This window comes from Pinus tabuliformis, chromosome 4_1 (assembly GCF_031772625.1).
Source record: "Pinus tabuliformis cultivar Carrire ecotype Pingquan chromosome 4_1, CPIR1, whole genome shotgun sequence".
In the NCBI taxonomy this organism is placed as follows: domain Eukaryota; kingdom Viridiplantae; phylum Streptophyta; class Pinopsida; order Pinales; family Pinaceae; genus Pinus; species Pinus tabuliformis.
Window position 1 is genome coordinate 786,676,949 of NC_142303.1, and position 17,822 is coordinate 786,694,770.

At 38.0% G+C, this 17,822-nt stretch overlaps 1 protein-coding gene across 1 annotated transcript in view; it reads right to left on the reverse strand.

Moving 5' to 3' along the window:
- Positions 1–17,561, reverse strand: part of ABCG7 (ABC-2 type transporter family protein) — a 162,966-nt gene extending 145,405 nt beyond the window's left edge. Inside the window, exon 1 of the mRNA XM_089420375.1 lies at positions 17,141–17,561. Within this exon, the coding sequence (XP_089276501.1) occupies positions 17,141–17,371 (231 nt within the window). The 5' untranslated portion in view covers positions 17,372–17,561. The remainder of the gene's footprint in view (positions 1–17,140) is intronic.
- Positions 17,562–17,822: the final 261 nt, after the last annotated feature.

The window sequence follows — 17,822 nt, forward strand, 5'->3', positions numbered from 1 at the left end:
CTTCAGCAACAGCTTCAAAGAGTGATGAATGATACCAAGATCCTTCAAGGATGACTTCTAATGAGCCTTTGAATAAATCTCTTTCCAAGAGAGATCAACAATCTTCTTGAAATCTTCTTCTTCAAGCCCTCCTTTGATGAGAGCTTGATGTAGTCACCCTTCTCCTAGATCAATAAGTCTTCTTCGTCTTTCCTTGTGTCCTTCCGCAAATGATTCCCCTTAGCAAACCCTTCTTGTGTCCACAAGATCCCTTTTAGTTGCCTTCTTGTTCACCTTCACTCTGATTCCATGTTGGAAAATGTAGTATGGTAGCTTATTAATTCAGATTTTCCTTGTTCCTTAATACTTGCTTGTGAACATTATTTATTTTCTTGTGTTCCTTTATAAGATATTTTCATCAAACAAATATCAAGGTCAAAACAATAAAGACAATGGACACAGATATTAGGCTCCAAGCCAGGGAAAAACCCCTCCAAGGGGAAAACCCGGAAAAACTCTTCTCTTCTTATAAAATCTGCTTCAAATGAAACAACAAAGACCCAAACCCTAAACCAAGTCCTCCTCCAAGTACCAATATAGCCCTTCCAATAGAATCAAATAACCATAGCTCAATCCTGCATCAACCAGCTTCTAGTTGCAACATCGACCATGGCTTCGACCCTACAACTTTGTTGTGCAACCTCTGCCTTGTAGCTACTGCAAAAACCCTAATCTAGCTTCTTCAAGAGATCAATCTTTGAGCAAGCCAAATCCTCCCAAGATCAATGAGGTCAAGACATAATATTCCCTCTCCCAACAACTTAACACTGAAACTTGTCCTACTACAACTCGTACCTGCAATTTCGTCCTTCCTGGAAGCTGCAGAAACCCTAATTTTTCACATGTGAGAGAGAGAGCCCAAAAACGAGTTTTCTTCGTGATTCTATCATTTTATACCTTCACTCTTCTTTTTGTTGAGAAATCAATACTAGTAGAGTTAGGGTTAGATTTCTCTTTCTTAATAATTACTTGTGAATTATGTTGGCTTCTTTTACTTCTTTGTTATATTATCTTTCATCAAGCAATTACTAAATTATATGTGTATTAAGATCACAAAAACACAAGACACAAGATGTAGGCACTCTGCCAGGGAAAAATCCCTATCTAGAGGAAAACCCAGTCAAAATCTCTTCCTTCAATAGCTTTCTTGAGACTCTTCAACCTAGACACAGACCTCCTTCAACCACCAAGTCAGCCTCCTCCTCCAGCAACTTCGACCTTGCTGCAGCAGCACTTCAACCTAGCAAATGGCAGCAGCAACAAAAGCAACAATTTCGACTTGACAAGAAAGACTTCAATCTCCTAGAGGAATCCACACGAGAGAGAGAGCCCAAAATTTTGATTTTCTGTTTTTCTTCCTCTTTGCCCAACTTTGCACACCTTTTAGCCTCCTTTCCTACTTCGCACTTTTCGAGCTCTTTCATAATAATAAAATATCTTTTTCATTCATAATAAATACATTTCATTTATGAAGACCGAACCTAGTTACATTCTTCAACAATCCCTCTGAATTAGGGAGGTATTCATACTTGCATATACAAGTACATGGAAGATCTCAAAACATATGAACTATGAAGAGTTTAGGCATCGTAATGCCATGGACTAGATTCCTGACCAGGGCAATCTATCCGAGGTCCTTCAACAGTTTAGGCACTCACAGTGCCACGGACTAGATTCCTGACACCAGGGCAATCTATCCGAGTGAGACTAAGATGGACTAAAGGTTTCAGCCAGTCTAGGTACCATCAGGCTTACTTGCTAACCATCAACCCAGGGATCTAGGTGCGTATCTGAGGTCAAAGCTTTATGACCAATTCCACCCTCCCTACTTTGTTATCTAGGCATCAACATATAGTGTCGGCTAGATGTCCTCCTCGGCAATGTGTCTCACTTACAAAGCCTCAACACTCCTGATTATTCCAATCGGTAGCAAATCCTCCCCGATCAAACAGATTTGTAACAAATCTCTCTCTTGTAACCAACATGCTTATCAAACCTTTGAGAGATTTACTTGTACAAACACAACCCCAATCAATAACAGACTTTCAAATGTACATAAGTAAACACAAACCTCTGGGGTATTTCAAACAACTTGATGTTGCTTCTCAATTTATCACAGCAGGACTTTCAAATGAATCTTGACAGAAGATTCCTCAATCATACATCTTACTTTCCTACTTCACATGTAGCAACACATTCTGCAAACAGATCTTGCTTTCCTTATTTTAGCAGCCCCTCAAAATGCATTCTCCAATTTCTTCTTTAAGATATCCAACATGACTATAGTATGCCCTCCCTCTCAACTTGGGAGATATACTTATTTATTTATCCAAGCTCCCTCTTAACTTAGGGAAATTAACTTCTTTTCAAAGACATCGGAGAATCTTTCATGGCTTCCATCCTTCTTATCAGAGGTATCATGACCATCATCATCATTCATATAACTTTCTTCATCGTGCTTATCATATTAACTTTACTTACGAACATCTTCACCATATTGAAGATTGTGTACCTACACAGCTTAGATAGCAAGTACAACCAAATCTATAGAAGCATGAAGTTAACTATTTCATAGTCATACAATAATGGAAGCATTAGACATTAGACATCAAATACCTAAACTAAGTCAGGTTCACAAACAAGAAACCCATACTTTTATACTTCAACTTCTTGCTAAGGTTTTGTCATAAACCTTAGCCTTCATCATCAAGAATTTTGAGCAACTTAAACAGACTAACAATCTTCATTATATCTAGGGCTTCAATATTTCTTCCAGAGATATGACATACCCTTCTACAAAATATTGCAAACCCTAGAAGTAATTCAAACAAATATAGTTCTACAATGCATCCAACAACTTTAGAACTCATATGTTAGACTTCTCCTAGGATTTAGTGCAAGATCCTAGATTTCATACATGAGGCATTAAGCTTCAACAATCAAAACCAATCACAGGGCAAATTCAATATTTCATAGATCTCAGATTATCACACTTGTCATCACATATTAGAGAATTGAAGTTCTACTAAGGTTTAGTTACAAAACCCTAGAATTCACAAACACTATCATCCTAAAGAATCAAACTTCGACTAAGGCTTAGTTCCAAACCCTAGGACTTATGACCATCAACAATTAGGTCTGTTGTCGCACAAAATGTCTAGGCACCGCGACAACGCACAGAGTAAGGGTTGTCACTCTAATCCTTACTCACTCCGTTTAGAGTCTCTCCTAGACAAGTCAAGGGGGGTAGTCCCTAAGGTGAATGAATGAGAATAGCCTATGGAACAAAAGCTCTAAGAGACTTAAAGATGGACAACTTGATGAATGTAAATGAGTCCTGGTTAACTGAGATGAATAGATCAAACACTAACACGACCAAGACACAACCACAAGATAGAAATGATTATAGACCAGTGCCTTTATACTCAATTAACCATAGACTAAGTAAAAACAAGTTATCCAGAGCAATTTATAAATGTGACAAATAGTGACGATCATGAACGATTAAATGTAAATGCCCAAAACTGCAATATATTCTAGCAATTAAATCCCATGAAGACTTATGAAAATTAAATACTAGGCAATGATTCTAGATTAAAAATGATTTTCTTCAATAACCCACATCTAGAATTAATTATCTTTCTCCTATAGCCAATATAATTTTCAAAAAATAACATTAATCGCACTTTGCCAATAGAGAAATCAATACCACAGAAATCAAATTTTACACTTAACACCAATGACACCAAGGAACTTTAAATTTGAATGTTAATTATCCCATAGGCAATCAATTTAATGTCGTAAATGAAGAAATTAAATTTTAATGTGACAAAAGTAAATCAAAAAGATTAGTAAATTAAAAGTTTAATGGGACATAGGCCAAATTAAAAATTTTAATGTGAAAACACAAATCCTCTTTTGATTTAATTCTTTCAAGAATTTTAAAGTCACATAAATGAAATTTTTTAATTTTTAGATTTTTATTTTTTTTCGATACGAAACCAAAAATAAAAAATCAAAATAAAAGGAAAAGAAATCAAAATCATAAAAAAAATAATAATAAATAAATAAATTTTGATACGAAATCAAAAATAAAAAATCAAAATAAAAGGAAAGGAAATCAAAATCATAAATAAAAATAAAAAATTACCAAAAAAAAAAAAAATTAACACAACAAAAAAAAAGGAATCTAAAAGACAATAAAATAAACCTAACTCAAATCCTAGACTAAACAAACAATAAAAATAAAAAATCAAATTTTGAAATAAAAAAGGAATAAGTTAACCAAACTAAAAAAAAAAGAATCAAATGAAATAAAGAAAAAGAACTAAAAATAAATAAAAATAAAACCTAAACCTAACCTAACGCATAAACAAGACAAATGAAATAAAAAAAGTCGAATTGTTAACCCTAACACATAAATGAAACAAAAGGGAAAAATCAAATCATTGAGTGCTTTGCGTGCAGGTTTAAGCTTAGACGATGGTGGGAGTTGAGCATCGACGGCAGCAAGAGGAGCTCGACGCAGGTCTTGGCAGCAAGAGATGGGAGGAGAGGAGGACACAGCAGAGAGATAAGAGAAAGGCAGCATGCATATGGCAGCAGTGAGACACTGGAGGAGTAAAGGAGTTGCAGGGGGAAGATCGCAGGAGCTAAGGAAATGGGCTACGGATGGAGGGAGCACGCAACACGGGGAGAAATGGAAGAGGGAGCCGCAGGTAGGAGAAGAGAGGGGAACACAGCAAGGTTTGATGGCGTTTGCAGGTTGACAGCGACATCAAGGGATCACGCAGCAGCAAGGAGGGCGAGGAGAAATGTAGAAACGCAAACAGAGAAAAATGGTAGCCAAAAACCTAAGATAATTTCCCAGAAAATCTTATTTTAAAATGACATGCTTCTGCTTTAGATTTATCCATTAAACCCTTATTAAATTTACCAAATTTAAAACTTTTTAAACCCTTGGACTGCAAATTTTTTTGAATAATGTCCCTACAAAATTATGTGGATAAACCCCCAGAGATCTAGACCTTACCCTCCAGGGAAAAGATTACACAAGAGCTTTTCGCTAAGCACACAACTCGAAAGTCAGATAGATCGACTAACAAATGACTCCCTATTAAAAGATAAATCCTCCAACGGTTAGTTCGAGTGATCCTCGTCAAAGCAATTTCGATCGTTGATGAAGATTAAAATTTCTTTTAATCTCATCTGTCGAAATATTTAAATATTTGGGGAAATTCGAATTTTTCAATTAAATGCATTTTAATTAACTCAAAAATTAAATTTTTGAGTTAATTTCCCCAAAATTTTGACTTTGACTTAACCCCAGGGATCAAAGGTTTAAAATTTATCAAAATAATTAATTTACCTTAGTCCCTGGACCTCTTAAAATTTAATTTTTAAGGACCAACGAATTTTTCCTTTGGAAAATTTAAATTTACCTAGGACCTAGAATTAATTAAATTTTTGGCTTAGGATTTTAATTAATTTTTTGCCAGAAAATTTAATTAATTAAACTATGAGGGGATAAATTATTTTTCCAACCCTCAAAACACTATACATCATGATTTTTTTTGCCAGAAAATTTATTAATTAAACTATGAGGGGATAAATTATTTTTCCAACCCTCAAAACACTTTACATCATGATTTTCATATTTTTTACATCACAAGGGGGAAAACCCATTTGTAATAGACCCTCACAGACTACCCATTTCTGCGACACAAATATAATCCAACAGACCAAGCAATTTGTAATAAAATAAGCTAACCAAATAGTTAGGATTATTCCCAAATCATTTTAAATTAGACTCGATCTAGAACACTAGGACTCACCTAAGATCCTAGAGATAAAATCCATTCCAGCTTTGGGGTAAGACTGAAGGAAAACTCTGCCGACCATCCGATAATGGATCGATGAGACAAAGAACCTCCCAGAATGTAAATCGTCACCAGAAAAGTAGGTTTACCTAGGTCGTTACATACATGACACAGATCTGTTGAGATCATTTACATTATACACATGCAGAAAGGGTTTACATAACATCTTGGAAGTGAAGCTGGTAATGATAGTTGTATGGCACGAATACATTGATCAAGCGCTATCCCTTTTGCGAAAAAAGCGGGTGTACTGCTATGGGTCATTGACACATAGTGGTCAACAAGGTCAACACATATATCTAAGATTCCATCATCATGCACAAACATGTGTTAGTCAATCCCAATGACAAAAATATCAAAATGTTAAAGTTAAACATATAACAAACTTGATCATACAAGGGTTTTTGATTGGACAAACACACATATACCTAAGATTTCGTTCCTAGGACATTATAAGGGTTTTTCTTATACACCCTACCAAACCCTAATGATCTAGGGTTTCAATACATAACACAGCAAACACTAATTTATCAATACTTCAATGGTTTGGGATTTCAGATATCACCATTCAACCCTAAAAAGTTAGGCTTCTCATAACCATACCAAAACCCAAACATGACATCATCAAAAACTTCAAACATCAAGAATAGCATTCTCTTAGACTTCATCAACAACCCTAAGTAGGCTAGGGTTTCATACATTAACATCGACATATCCTTAAGTTAGGGTTTTTACACATTACCTTTTTAGTGTTCCACAAGAATAATCAATGATATGAGGATAGATTTATCTAATGGTGAATAACCCAATCAAGAATCTCTATGATTCAAGGGAGTTAGACACAACAATGTTAGTAATGTAGAATAGTTTATCAAGAATGAATATACCTTTATCATGAAGAGAAACAATACTTATAGTTTAAGACACACCCTTTGTTTCTTAAAAAACCTTGTAATTCCACTACTTTGTCTTGAGAGGCCTTCTTCCATAATCCTTGAGTATTCAGCAAGCTTTTCCTAAACAAGGGAAATGTGAATAGAAATGTGATTAGTATTTAATGCAAACAAACTTAGATAAGTAAGGGAAACCAAAAATGAAAAACGTAATACAAAGAGTAAGATACTTATCTTTGGAAGTTGGTGAGGGATCCCTCCAAACTCAAGGGATACCTATAACCTTATAAAAACAATTCAAAATTGTTTTTCCAAAATGTGTTAAACCTACAAATCAAAACAGAAGGAAAGCAATTTAAAACTTAGAATAGAAGGATATGCAAGGGATATAGTCCCTAAGAGTTCCTAGAAAATAGGTTTTTGACTTTGGGTCCTTCCATCTTGTTCTTCTTTGGTGAAAATTCTTTGGCAAAGTTTGTTTGATCCCTGTCCCTCTTTTATTCCTAGGACAATCACTTCTATAGTGACCCATATTGTGATAATTGTAGCATTCTATCTTGAATAGGTCCATCTTCCTTCTTGGCCCTTTAGACTTCTTGATTTCTTTGTAGATTTCTTCACTTTTCCTTTTACTAGATCTAAGACTTTATTCTTTTCGAGGATGAGATTTATCCTCTTCTTCCAAGCATTGTAATTGGATGCTCCTTCTAATTTGTTCTCTCCCTTTTATTGTGTTAGACATTGTCCTTGAAGATAGTAAGCTTCTTTCCTTATAAGGTCTCCTTATATGATCCTTTGATCAACTTCTTGAGGTTCCTTAGATCCTTTTCAATAGATCCTTAAATTGCCTTTTTCCTCCTCCTTCACCTTAGCTCCATTCTCCAGCTTTAATGATGTTGATCCCAGGCCTCTAACAGCATAGTTTTTGTTGTCTCCTAATTCCATTGCATGAGAAGATGGTTTCTTTGATAGTATGAAGTTGTTTAGTCTTCCCTGTCATATGCTTTGATGCTCCACTGTCAATAATCCATGCATTATCATCTATAAGTGCAGCCAAGAACCCTTGACTTTTAACCTTGTTGAATAAGTAGTAGAAGATATTCTTGATCCAGCTTCCTGCAGTATTGAATCCCATTTTCATATAACTTATCATAGAGGGAGTACCCATTTCCTTCAAGCCAACTGAGTGATACTCAATATTCCTTGACCTTAGCTCTAATACCATGTTGAGAAATCAACGTTAGTAGAGTTAGGATTAGATTTCTCTTTCGTGATAATTACTTGTGAATTATGTTGGCTTATTTTACTTCTTTATTATATTATCTTTCATCAAGAAATTACAAAATTATGTGTGTATGAAGATCACAAAAACACAAAACACAAGATGTAGGCACTTTGCCAGGGCAAAACCCCTATCTAGGGGAAAACCCAGTGAAAATCTCTTCCTTCAATAGTTTTGTTGAGATTCTTCAACCTAGACACAACCCTCCTCCAACCACCAAGTCAACCTCCTCTTCCAGCAACTTCGACCTCGAACTTCAACCTTGCGACAGCAGCACTTCTACCCAACAAATGGCAGCAACAGCAACAGCAGCGATTTCGACTTGACAAGAAAGACTTCGATCTCCTAGAGGAATCCACACAAGAGAGAGATAGATGGCCCAAAATTTCGATTTTCTCTTTTTCTTCTTCTTTCCCCAACTTTGCACTCCTTTTAGCCTCCTTTCCTACTTCGCACTTTTCCAACTCTTTCTTTTGGATATCGAACTTGTGTGAAAGTGAATGAATGCTCCAAATGAATTCGAATTGCTCCGTATATATAGCCTTCTAGTGAAGTCGAATTGCCCTTCTTGAAGCCGACTTGATCTCCTTGAGGCCGACATGGTGTGGAGGGGAAAAATAGCATATTTGACTCAATATTAATTCTTTTTACATGATTCAAAAGCCCAAGAAAGGTCTCTTTAAATAGACAATGACTCTAATGGCTCAGAATAAATCCTAGAAGTCCTCAATGGGGACTTTGACCTAAAATATGTTGACCCAAGCATGAAACCCATGCTTTAATAAGTCATAATAATAATAATAATAAATATCTTTTTCATTCTTTTGATAAATACATTTCATTGTGACTCAAATACATTTTATGAAGACCAAACCTAATTACATTCTTCAACACTTTTCTTCTTGCTTCCCAGCGACAAATCGAACTTCTCATATTGGGATCGAACTTGTGAGTGAGTGAGTGACAAATGAGGTCGAAACTACTCCTTTATATAGACTTTCCAAGGGGTCGAATTTCCTTCTTTAGGGCAACTTGTACTTTGGAGGTTTCCATGATTTTCTAGACAAAAAATAAATTCTTTTACAACTTACATTTTGCCCGAAAGGGTCTTATAAACATGATGTTGACTCTCTTGATTCATGAAAATATACCATATGACCTAATAAACCTTAGAAGCATGAAGAACATGTTTTTACCTAGAAGACCATCAATAATGAGCATAAAACCCAAGCTTTAAAATAATAACTTTCTCTTTTCTTATTTTTGTTTGTTACATAAGATACATATTGAAATGAGTACAGTAACAATTATGAACACTGAAACTAGTTACATTTCCAACAATCCCTCTTAACTAGGGAGGTATTCATAATTGTACAGCCGGTGCAACATCATTCTCAAACTAAAGAGTTCTCATAAGAGTCAGATTGATAAGCCAACAGTAAGCACCAACATTATAACTAGCATTGTCTTTGAGGCCTAACTAGACAAGCTCTACTTCATTCAAGAGCATTATGCTAGGAGGCTTTACGTGTGATACTACACTACCTCTACAAGGCACATACCCCATCCAGATGTTCACAAGGTATGTCCTTTTAGGACTACTCGTATCTTGGACTTTTAACCTCTAATCTTCAAAGAATATCGGTCTCTTTGACCACTCTTATCTTGGATACTTGTCTCATCCTCAAAGAGTGTCAGTACAATTCCTTTCTTGAATACTCTCCTCAAGGAAATCACATATGCTTATCCAATCCTCCACCATTTTCTCCCCAAGGCCTTCACATGCAACAAATCTCAAAGCAAAATGTATTCAGCGATTTACACATGAACAGGAATTTCTCATCGAACACCAAACTGGCATGTTTTTATTAATAAAATAGCTGGAGTACAATATAAGATGGATGAGGTGCACCTGGGCTTGCACAAGGCAAGCTACAAGCCTCAGGTGATCGATACAAGAGAGCCCAACTGTTGTAGAATTGTTGTTCTCCAGAAAACTGAGTTGGCCCTCCAATTCTGCACTGCTAGCTAACTTCAAGCTCTGATTTTCCCCATCAAAACAGCTCAAAAAATTCTATATAATTAGGAGCGTACTCCTTGCCAAAAACCCAGAAAAAACTAGAAAAGGTTTTCCCTGGTCTGGACCCTCCAAATTCGGCCTCCTAGAGCTTAGCCCTCCTCCAAACTGGAAATTTGCAACTGTAGTTGGAACGGTTGTTTCTTGCTCCCAAAATACTTGCAAACCCTATTAGAAGACTCCCCAAGCCTTCCCTCCTAATTTCCTCCTCAACTACCCTATCTCCCCAACTTCCTGAAATGCCTCAAGTTGTCACTACGCAATCCCTGCATTGTTGTTACTTCGTGCCTCAAGTTGTGACAGCGCAATCCCCGGTGTTGTTGTTACTCTATGCCTCAAGCTGTGACTACGCAATCCCCTGTGGTATTGTTACTTCGTCCCCCACTTTGTGACTGCGCAATCCCTGCGTTGTTGTTCCTCCCCCTACTGCTGAAAATCGACTTACAACTTTTGTAACTCGTCTCCCTACTGTTGCTGCGAACTGAGATGAAGTATAACTCCCTCCTAGGGCTAGCACTCGAAGTCCACCGAAGCAAAGGCTGAGATTTCCGCTCCGAAACACCAAGTGTGCTAAACAGCACATGCAGACTTGGCTCACTGCTCAAGCGTGCTCTTGTCAAAAGACAAATTCTGAAAATGATAGATGATGAATGCCCAAAATGAGTGCCTCTTGCTCTATTTATAATTCATGGCTCCTTCTCTCCTTATGGCCCCCACTCTCTCTCTCCCTCTTAATTCGCACTCCCTTCTCTTTCCTCTCTCTTCCAAGAGTGCGAGTTCCCTCCTTGGGTCGAATTTCTCTTTCTTGTGGTCCCCACTTTCCACTAGAGCCGCAATATTCTCTTTTCCTCCTAAGTCTCGGTGTTGGAATTGCGTCCTCTCCCCAAACTCATCTCTAATGCTGAAAATCAAAATTGGGGATATTACAATGTACCACAAAATGCAAAAGATGATCGGGGCACACATTTAGCACATGGGCAAAAGCCAATACATGACCTCTACCCCATCGTCATGGCCGTCACCCTAGTTCCTACATGTTTTATGAACATCCTTCATCATATAAGAACCCATGATTGTCCTGAATCTTGGTGGGCAATGAACCGCCCTACCTTAAAAGGGGGTATTCCTGTTATATCTTATACATCATGCTCATACCCCTTGAGCCCCGAGCAGTTAATCAAAGTAAATCATAAAAAAGGCAAAAGGCATATAAAGAAGGGTGGAAAAATCAAGGTGGAGGCACCTCATGTACCACAATTTCTCCCTCCTATACATTATAAACCCAAGTGTGGGCTTCCCTCTTGTTAGCTACCCTTGTACCAAAGCATGTGACCTAGGGTTGCCCCTTCTCATCCCCTACTTCATTCAACTATCTGTCACATGCCACCACCTTTTGAAGGATGTACCTTGACTATATTATCCCCTTTAAAAGTAGAAACCACCTAATAGGATTATTGGTTAACCCCATTTAGAGTTTAGGAGACATTGACACATCCCAAAGCCCATTATGGAAGGGCGGGCCATTATGAAATCCCCACCTGTGGTCCATGATTGGTAAGTTCATTTACTCGATTTCTTTAATGACTTGTTGTACTGGAAGGCTAGGGGACGCATTGGATCTTATGCAGGATTGCAGATGGTCTCCATTTTGGGTTTGGTCTCCCTATACGGGGTCCTAATCCTCCAGAGGGCTACATTGGCACATGTAGGGTGTGCATTGAGAGCCATGGGCCTCCACAGCAGCAGACAACACTCCATGGATCCCCACAGCCATTCAGAGATTGCTCGTGGTTCACTTATTGGACGAGGAAGATGCACCTGATCCATCATGCCCAGCTGGCCCCAGATTTGCACCATACACTTGGCAGATGATCCAGGACTTGCATGATGATGTGGCATCACCTACACCATCATCCTAGCCCTTGCAAGCGATCTACAGGCATCTTTGATTTGTTTGGAGACCCATGAGGACACTTGTGTGCCCACACATGTCATTTGGATCACCACAGGTTATTACAAGGGACCAACCCCTTGTCCATTGCTTTTGAGGGCTCTACTCTTCATTATGGCACCCATGGACCTCATTAGGCCTCTTAGAGGGCCCTACGACATGCATAGATTATTATTTAACCTCTTGAGAGGCTTATTCTTTCATTTATGAGCTAGTTTGGTGGGCTTGTCACCAAAGCTTGGATTATTAGAACATTATTTTATTTTGGGGCTCATGTACACCAAGTAGGCTAATTCAAACTCCTAATTAGTGTACAAATACAAGTGAGATGAGTTCATTTGTTCATCATCACTTTGGATTGGATCTTTTCTCTCTCTTGAGAATTTCACACCTTTTCTAGAGGATGAATTGGAGCGTTATGGATGAATTTTGATGTGTGGATATTGGTCTATCTTATCTTGGAGCTTCTCTTTTGTCAATTATGGATGGTTGGATATTTTTTGTTACATGTAAGTACATGTTTCTAATGTTATTCTTGTTTTACTTTGTCATATACATTGGACTGTGATTTTCGCTATTTCTAGGGCTAAGAGCAACATGCATTTACTGCTTAAAATTGTGGAATTTTGTCTCTATTATAGCATCTCTCAATGTATGGGCCATGTAATGTGAACGAAATCTCCTAGGGGTAATTCTATCAACGAATTGACCTTGATAAGCCATCTCCTTTGCACATCGAAGTATAAAAGTTGCAAGATTGCTTCTCCTTGACCTAGAAGGCTAGCGAAGTGGTCTTGAGGCCTCCTTGACTGGGAATCAAAGATCCTCACTCATATTCATCATAGACTCCATTCTCCCAAGACTAAGGCACTGATCTACCAAGAGGTGGTCACCTAAAATCACATCTTTTTCACCTTTCTCCAGGTCTAGCCAAGTTGGGTCACCTAGGGCATCGTTTTCCCGACAAACTACCCATCCAAAAAATTTGATCTCTTAGGGTCTCCTGCCCTGGTGTTTCCTCGAGTCCTCCAAATTTGAGGCCATTCCGATAGTGGAGTTGTGAGAAAATCCAAGCCCTAGCTTCGAGATCAAAATTTGCCCTAGCATCCCCAAAGGCTAGTACCTTATTGGATCAATTCAAACCTTCAAGTGGATATTCTTTCTTTGATCCATTTCCATACCTTGTCCAGGTTAGGGAATATCATTGATTGCGCTACTCTTCTCCCCTACCCTAGACTGGGTCCACTTGGTCCCATGTGGTCTCGTTCCTTTAAAGAGACAATTTTTTACAAGAACCATCCGGGATACCAATTTCAATGAGGATTTTAGGGATTGGGACATTCCTTCATAAGTCATATCCTATAAACCTAACCCTCAAATTCTCCTTTCCTTTCCCTAGAAAACATTATACCTTGCTTAGAAAGAAAGCAAGTTGTATCCTTCGAACTCTTCCAGGAAAAGGATAATTTGGGTCACTCCACATCATTTCATTGACCTATCCTTCATCGGTGACTCTGGGCTAAGCCTCCATTTGTTGCCTTGGATCTAGCATTTGCACTTTAGGGATTCCCTTTAGGACCCTGCGAGTTTGAGTGGTAACAGACAGTATGGCAGAGATGTGTAAGATAGTATTGTATATGACAGGGTTGTGATGTATATGACAGTGATGTGTATGATAGTATTGTATTTATGACAATGATGTTTGCGCAGAGATCCTTGTACTTGTGACAATGATGTTTGCGCAGAGATCCTTGTACTTGTGACAATGATGTTTGGGGCAATGACATGTGCTTATGACAGTATTGGATGGCAGTGACTTTTATGATGATGACAGTGATATGTGACAGGGATGACAGCGATATGTGGGAGTGTCTTTGTGACAATGACAACAGTGATATATATATGGCAATGCTCGTGTCAAATGATGTATGCAATGCTCCTACAATTGTGATGTTAGATATACTTGACAGAAACTGATGTTACTTGTGACAGTGAAATGGAGGCAGCCCTATGACAGGCCTTATAGACTTGTCTGCTTATGAGGATCTAGTATGATCCAGGATTGGCCCTAGGTGGCCTAATGTGATTGATGATGAGAGACTTATGTCTCTTGATAATTGTACTTTGTATCTCAGTTGAACATTTGATAAATATCTAAGAAGAAGAATTTGGTTGGGTTTTCGCCCTCGTGGTGTTTTGCCCTAGTCTCTGACCTAAATCTTGGTGTCTCTATTGTGTATGCTTTTCTTCTATTGTTCCTTTCTGTTCTATTCCATTGTTGATGTTATTGTTCTCTCTGCATTATTGCTAATGGTGATATGATTTATGGGGTGAATATATAAATTGTTGAAAAAGTTTAAAAATGCAATTATCTTCAGCAGAGAACGATCTAGCCCTAAAAACTAAAACTTTGTACTTGTGGTGTGCACTGTGGATGAACAAGCTACTTGACCACCCATCTTAGGTTGCACAATTGGTCTGACAAATCCACTTGGAGCACCAAACATCAAAGATAACTGTTCCACGTAAGGCATAGATATAAATGGCAAATGACCATATAACAAGGGCACAGTAAAGAATGTAGCAGGGGGTGCTTGTTGGCTTACAATAGGACTCCTTTGAGCTTTTGGTGGATGAACTTGAGTGCGATGTACTGAGATTATGACAGTATGGATGCATATAAATCTCATAATAATTTCACATTGATTGCGGACTGGCATGCACAGATGGTTGTATTTGAAAATCATACTGAAAGTCGGACTTGGAAGGGTTCCTATATGAACAAGGGGTTAAAGAACTTTGAGCAGTACATTCTCTTTTCACTCTAGTTTGCTGCATCTGTCCATCAAAAAGTGTAGATGCTAAACTGCCTCCCTTCACAATGACTTGAACATTGCTGAGGCAATATGTTTGTTTTCTTGGCCTTCACCTAGGTCGTTTGGGTGGCCACATTTGCTTCTGCATAAATGCATTTGTGTGAATAATAATAAGAGTAAGATACACCAATGTATAATAGATTGCCATTGCTTCTACAATTATAGCTCCTCTCTTTGTGCATTGACATAAAGACACGAGCTCCAAATAAAGCATGGCAGGTGAAAGCAAGAACACTTCACGTACTAAAGTGCCATGATAGTATGCTAGCCTTATATGTATATGTGATCTGAGTTGCATGTATTAATTGCTCATATTTTAGAAATCATCAGTTCTAATACAAATATCCCAACAATAATGATAAAATGTCAACAATATCAATCCATTCCACATAAATTCATCATTGTACAGTCCAATGGAAACGCTAATATCCTGCCAATCCTAAAATCCTGAAAACTGTTAAATCTGTTGAATTTTGAATGAAATATGAAATTCCACTTTCTGCATATGATGTCCGATAAAGTTGGAACCACTCTAAAGCATCGTGAAACAATTAATGGTAATGTAAAATATTTAAGGAAAATTTGACATTCTCATCCATCTTACCTTTCCTAAAATTAAAGTAAAAGGTAATATAAAGGATAGAAATTTATTAGAAAACGTAAGATGAAGGAGAATGTTAATTTTTACTTTAAAAAATAATTTTACCATTAATTATCAAGGTCACAAACTCTTCAAAGCTCTATCCCCTGTCTTTGATCGGTCTTTGATCGGTATGAAAGGGTTGGACAAAAAGCCAGAGAGGGGGAAGTGCCCAGGCATCCCCAAATTTTTGGGGCAGAGGGGGGCAGGGGCACATGGGTGGAGTCATCAAGAAGCCCCTTTTTGGGGCAATGCATCCACCACACTAGGGAAACATTTCCCCAAGTTTCCCCAAAATGGGTATGTGGGGAAATGTTTCCCAAGCACCTCGTCACCCCTAGAGCATGGAACCCCCCCTAGGGGACGCATCCCAGTGGAACATTGAGAAATTTAGTCTCACTCCAGATCCCAGTGGAACATTGAGAAATTTAGTCTCATTCCATCCTGCAGACACCATGGACGCTGTTTAAGGTTTGAATTCCACAGTTGAAATTTTAATGCTCAAAATGAACAAGCATAACTTAAGATGAAATGGCATTTATGTGCCAAACATCAAAAATTATTTTAAAAATGAGATTTGTCAACGGAGCGTTTGTTTACGGGTGAAGTTTATGGATTGTTAAGCCGTTCACCAAGGATCCACTCTCGCTGTGATCTGACTCACCTAAAAGGCATTAATATCACAGGGATAAGGCCCGAAACAAGCCCCCCTATATGGCATTAATATCACATGGATAAGGCCGGAAACAAGCTCAGACGATTTTGGAGGGCCTATACGGCATCAATATCACAGAGATAAGGCCGGAAACAAGCCCGGACGATTTTGGAGGGCCTATACCGCATCAATATCACAGAGATAAGGCCGGAAACAAGCCCGGACGATTTTGGAGGATCCCCTCAAAGCTTGCACCTAAATTAAAGGAATTCGGTGCTTTGTGATGTGACCCCAAGAGGACATGTTTCTTCATGCACTTCCTCCCACCCAAAAAACACAAAATACAAAATAAATTAATTAAGCAAACGATTACTTTGCACATTATTGGCACACTAAATCGTGAAGAGCTTCGACACTCAAAACAGCTTAACATTGCACATTAGTGCAGCGCTTTTTGATGCGACCCCTAAAAGGCATGTTTCTGGATGCACTTACTTCACCCAAAACCACAAAATACAAAATGAAGAAATTAAACGAACTATTACTGGGCATGTTACTTCCACACTAAACCCTGAACGGCTTTGACACTCAAACCAACCTAACGTGTCTGATGCTGAATCAGCCATTATGTTAATAAGTTCTAGATGAAAATTAGAACATCTTTTGAAGCCGAAAATAAACGCAAAACAGAAAAATACAGGTCAGACTATTGTTGATTATTTAAACTCGAAAACCCTAAAGTTTGTCTTAACGGAACAGTTTGTGGCCAATGTCATAATTGAGTAAAATTCGTCATAACTTCGAAGAAACTCACTGGTTTCCAGGCTTTATCTGATAAAGAAACTTACTAGTTTCTTGGATTTGTCTGATAAAGTGCATGTGATGTTCCGCCACTGAAGTGTGACAGGAACAATCTTCCCGTGTATTTCTTTCTCTTCATTGTTCTCTTGATCTTCTTCTTTCCTGTCCTCATCCTGGGATTGGGTCCGTCCAACAATTACAGGACCTGGTAAAGCAAATATACGAATTGCCAAAGCTGCCACTAAGGTTGCTAAAATTTTAGCAATGGGAGGAGCCATGGCCTTCCTTGTGAAGAAGCTAATTCTTTACTGATGAATGTAAAGTAACATGAAGAGCAGCGGGCGCCTGTGATGAGATAAAAATTCAGATGATTGAAAGATAATATAATCCAATCCCTGGGGTAGATGGTTGGCCCGTATTTTTCTCATGCTTACGCTGAGACCAGGTGGTCATAATGTGGCAGGTGTGATGTTTGACAAATTCTGAAACGTTTAACGTTGTTTTGTCCCATTTGGGTTGATTGGTTTGTAGTTTAGGGAAGAATTTTTGCCGCGTTTAATTTTTCGACGCAAGTTAAGCAAGGTAGGTTGTCTTTTTGTGTGTGGAAGTTTTATATGAACCGTGCCCACAAGTTATGTATGTTTTTTTTTGTCAATTTGATTTGAACATAATAATTGTTTGTTGTATTTTATAAGTTATTAATGATTAGTAGGATTAATTATAGTTTAT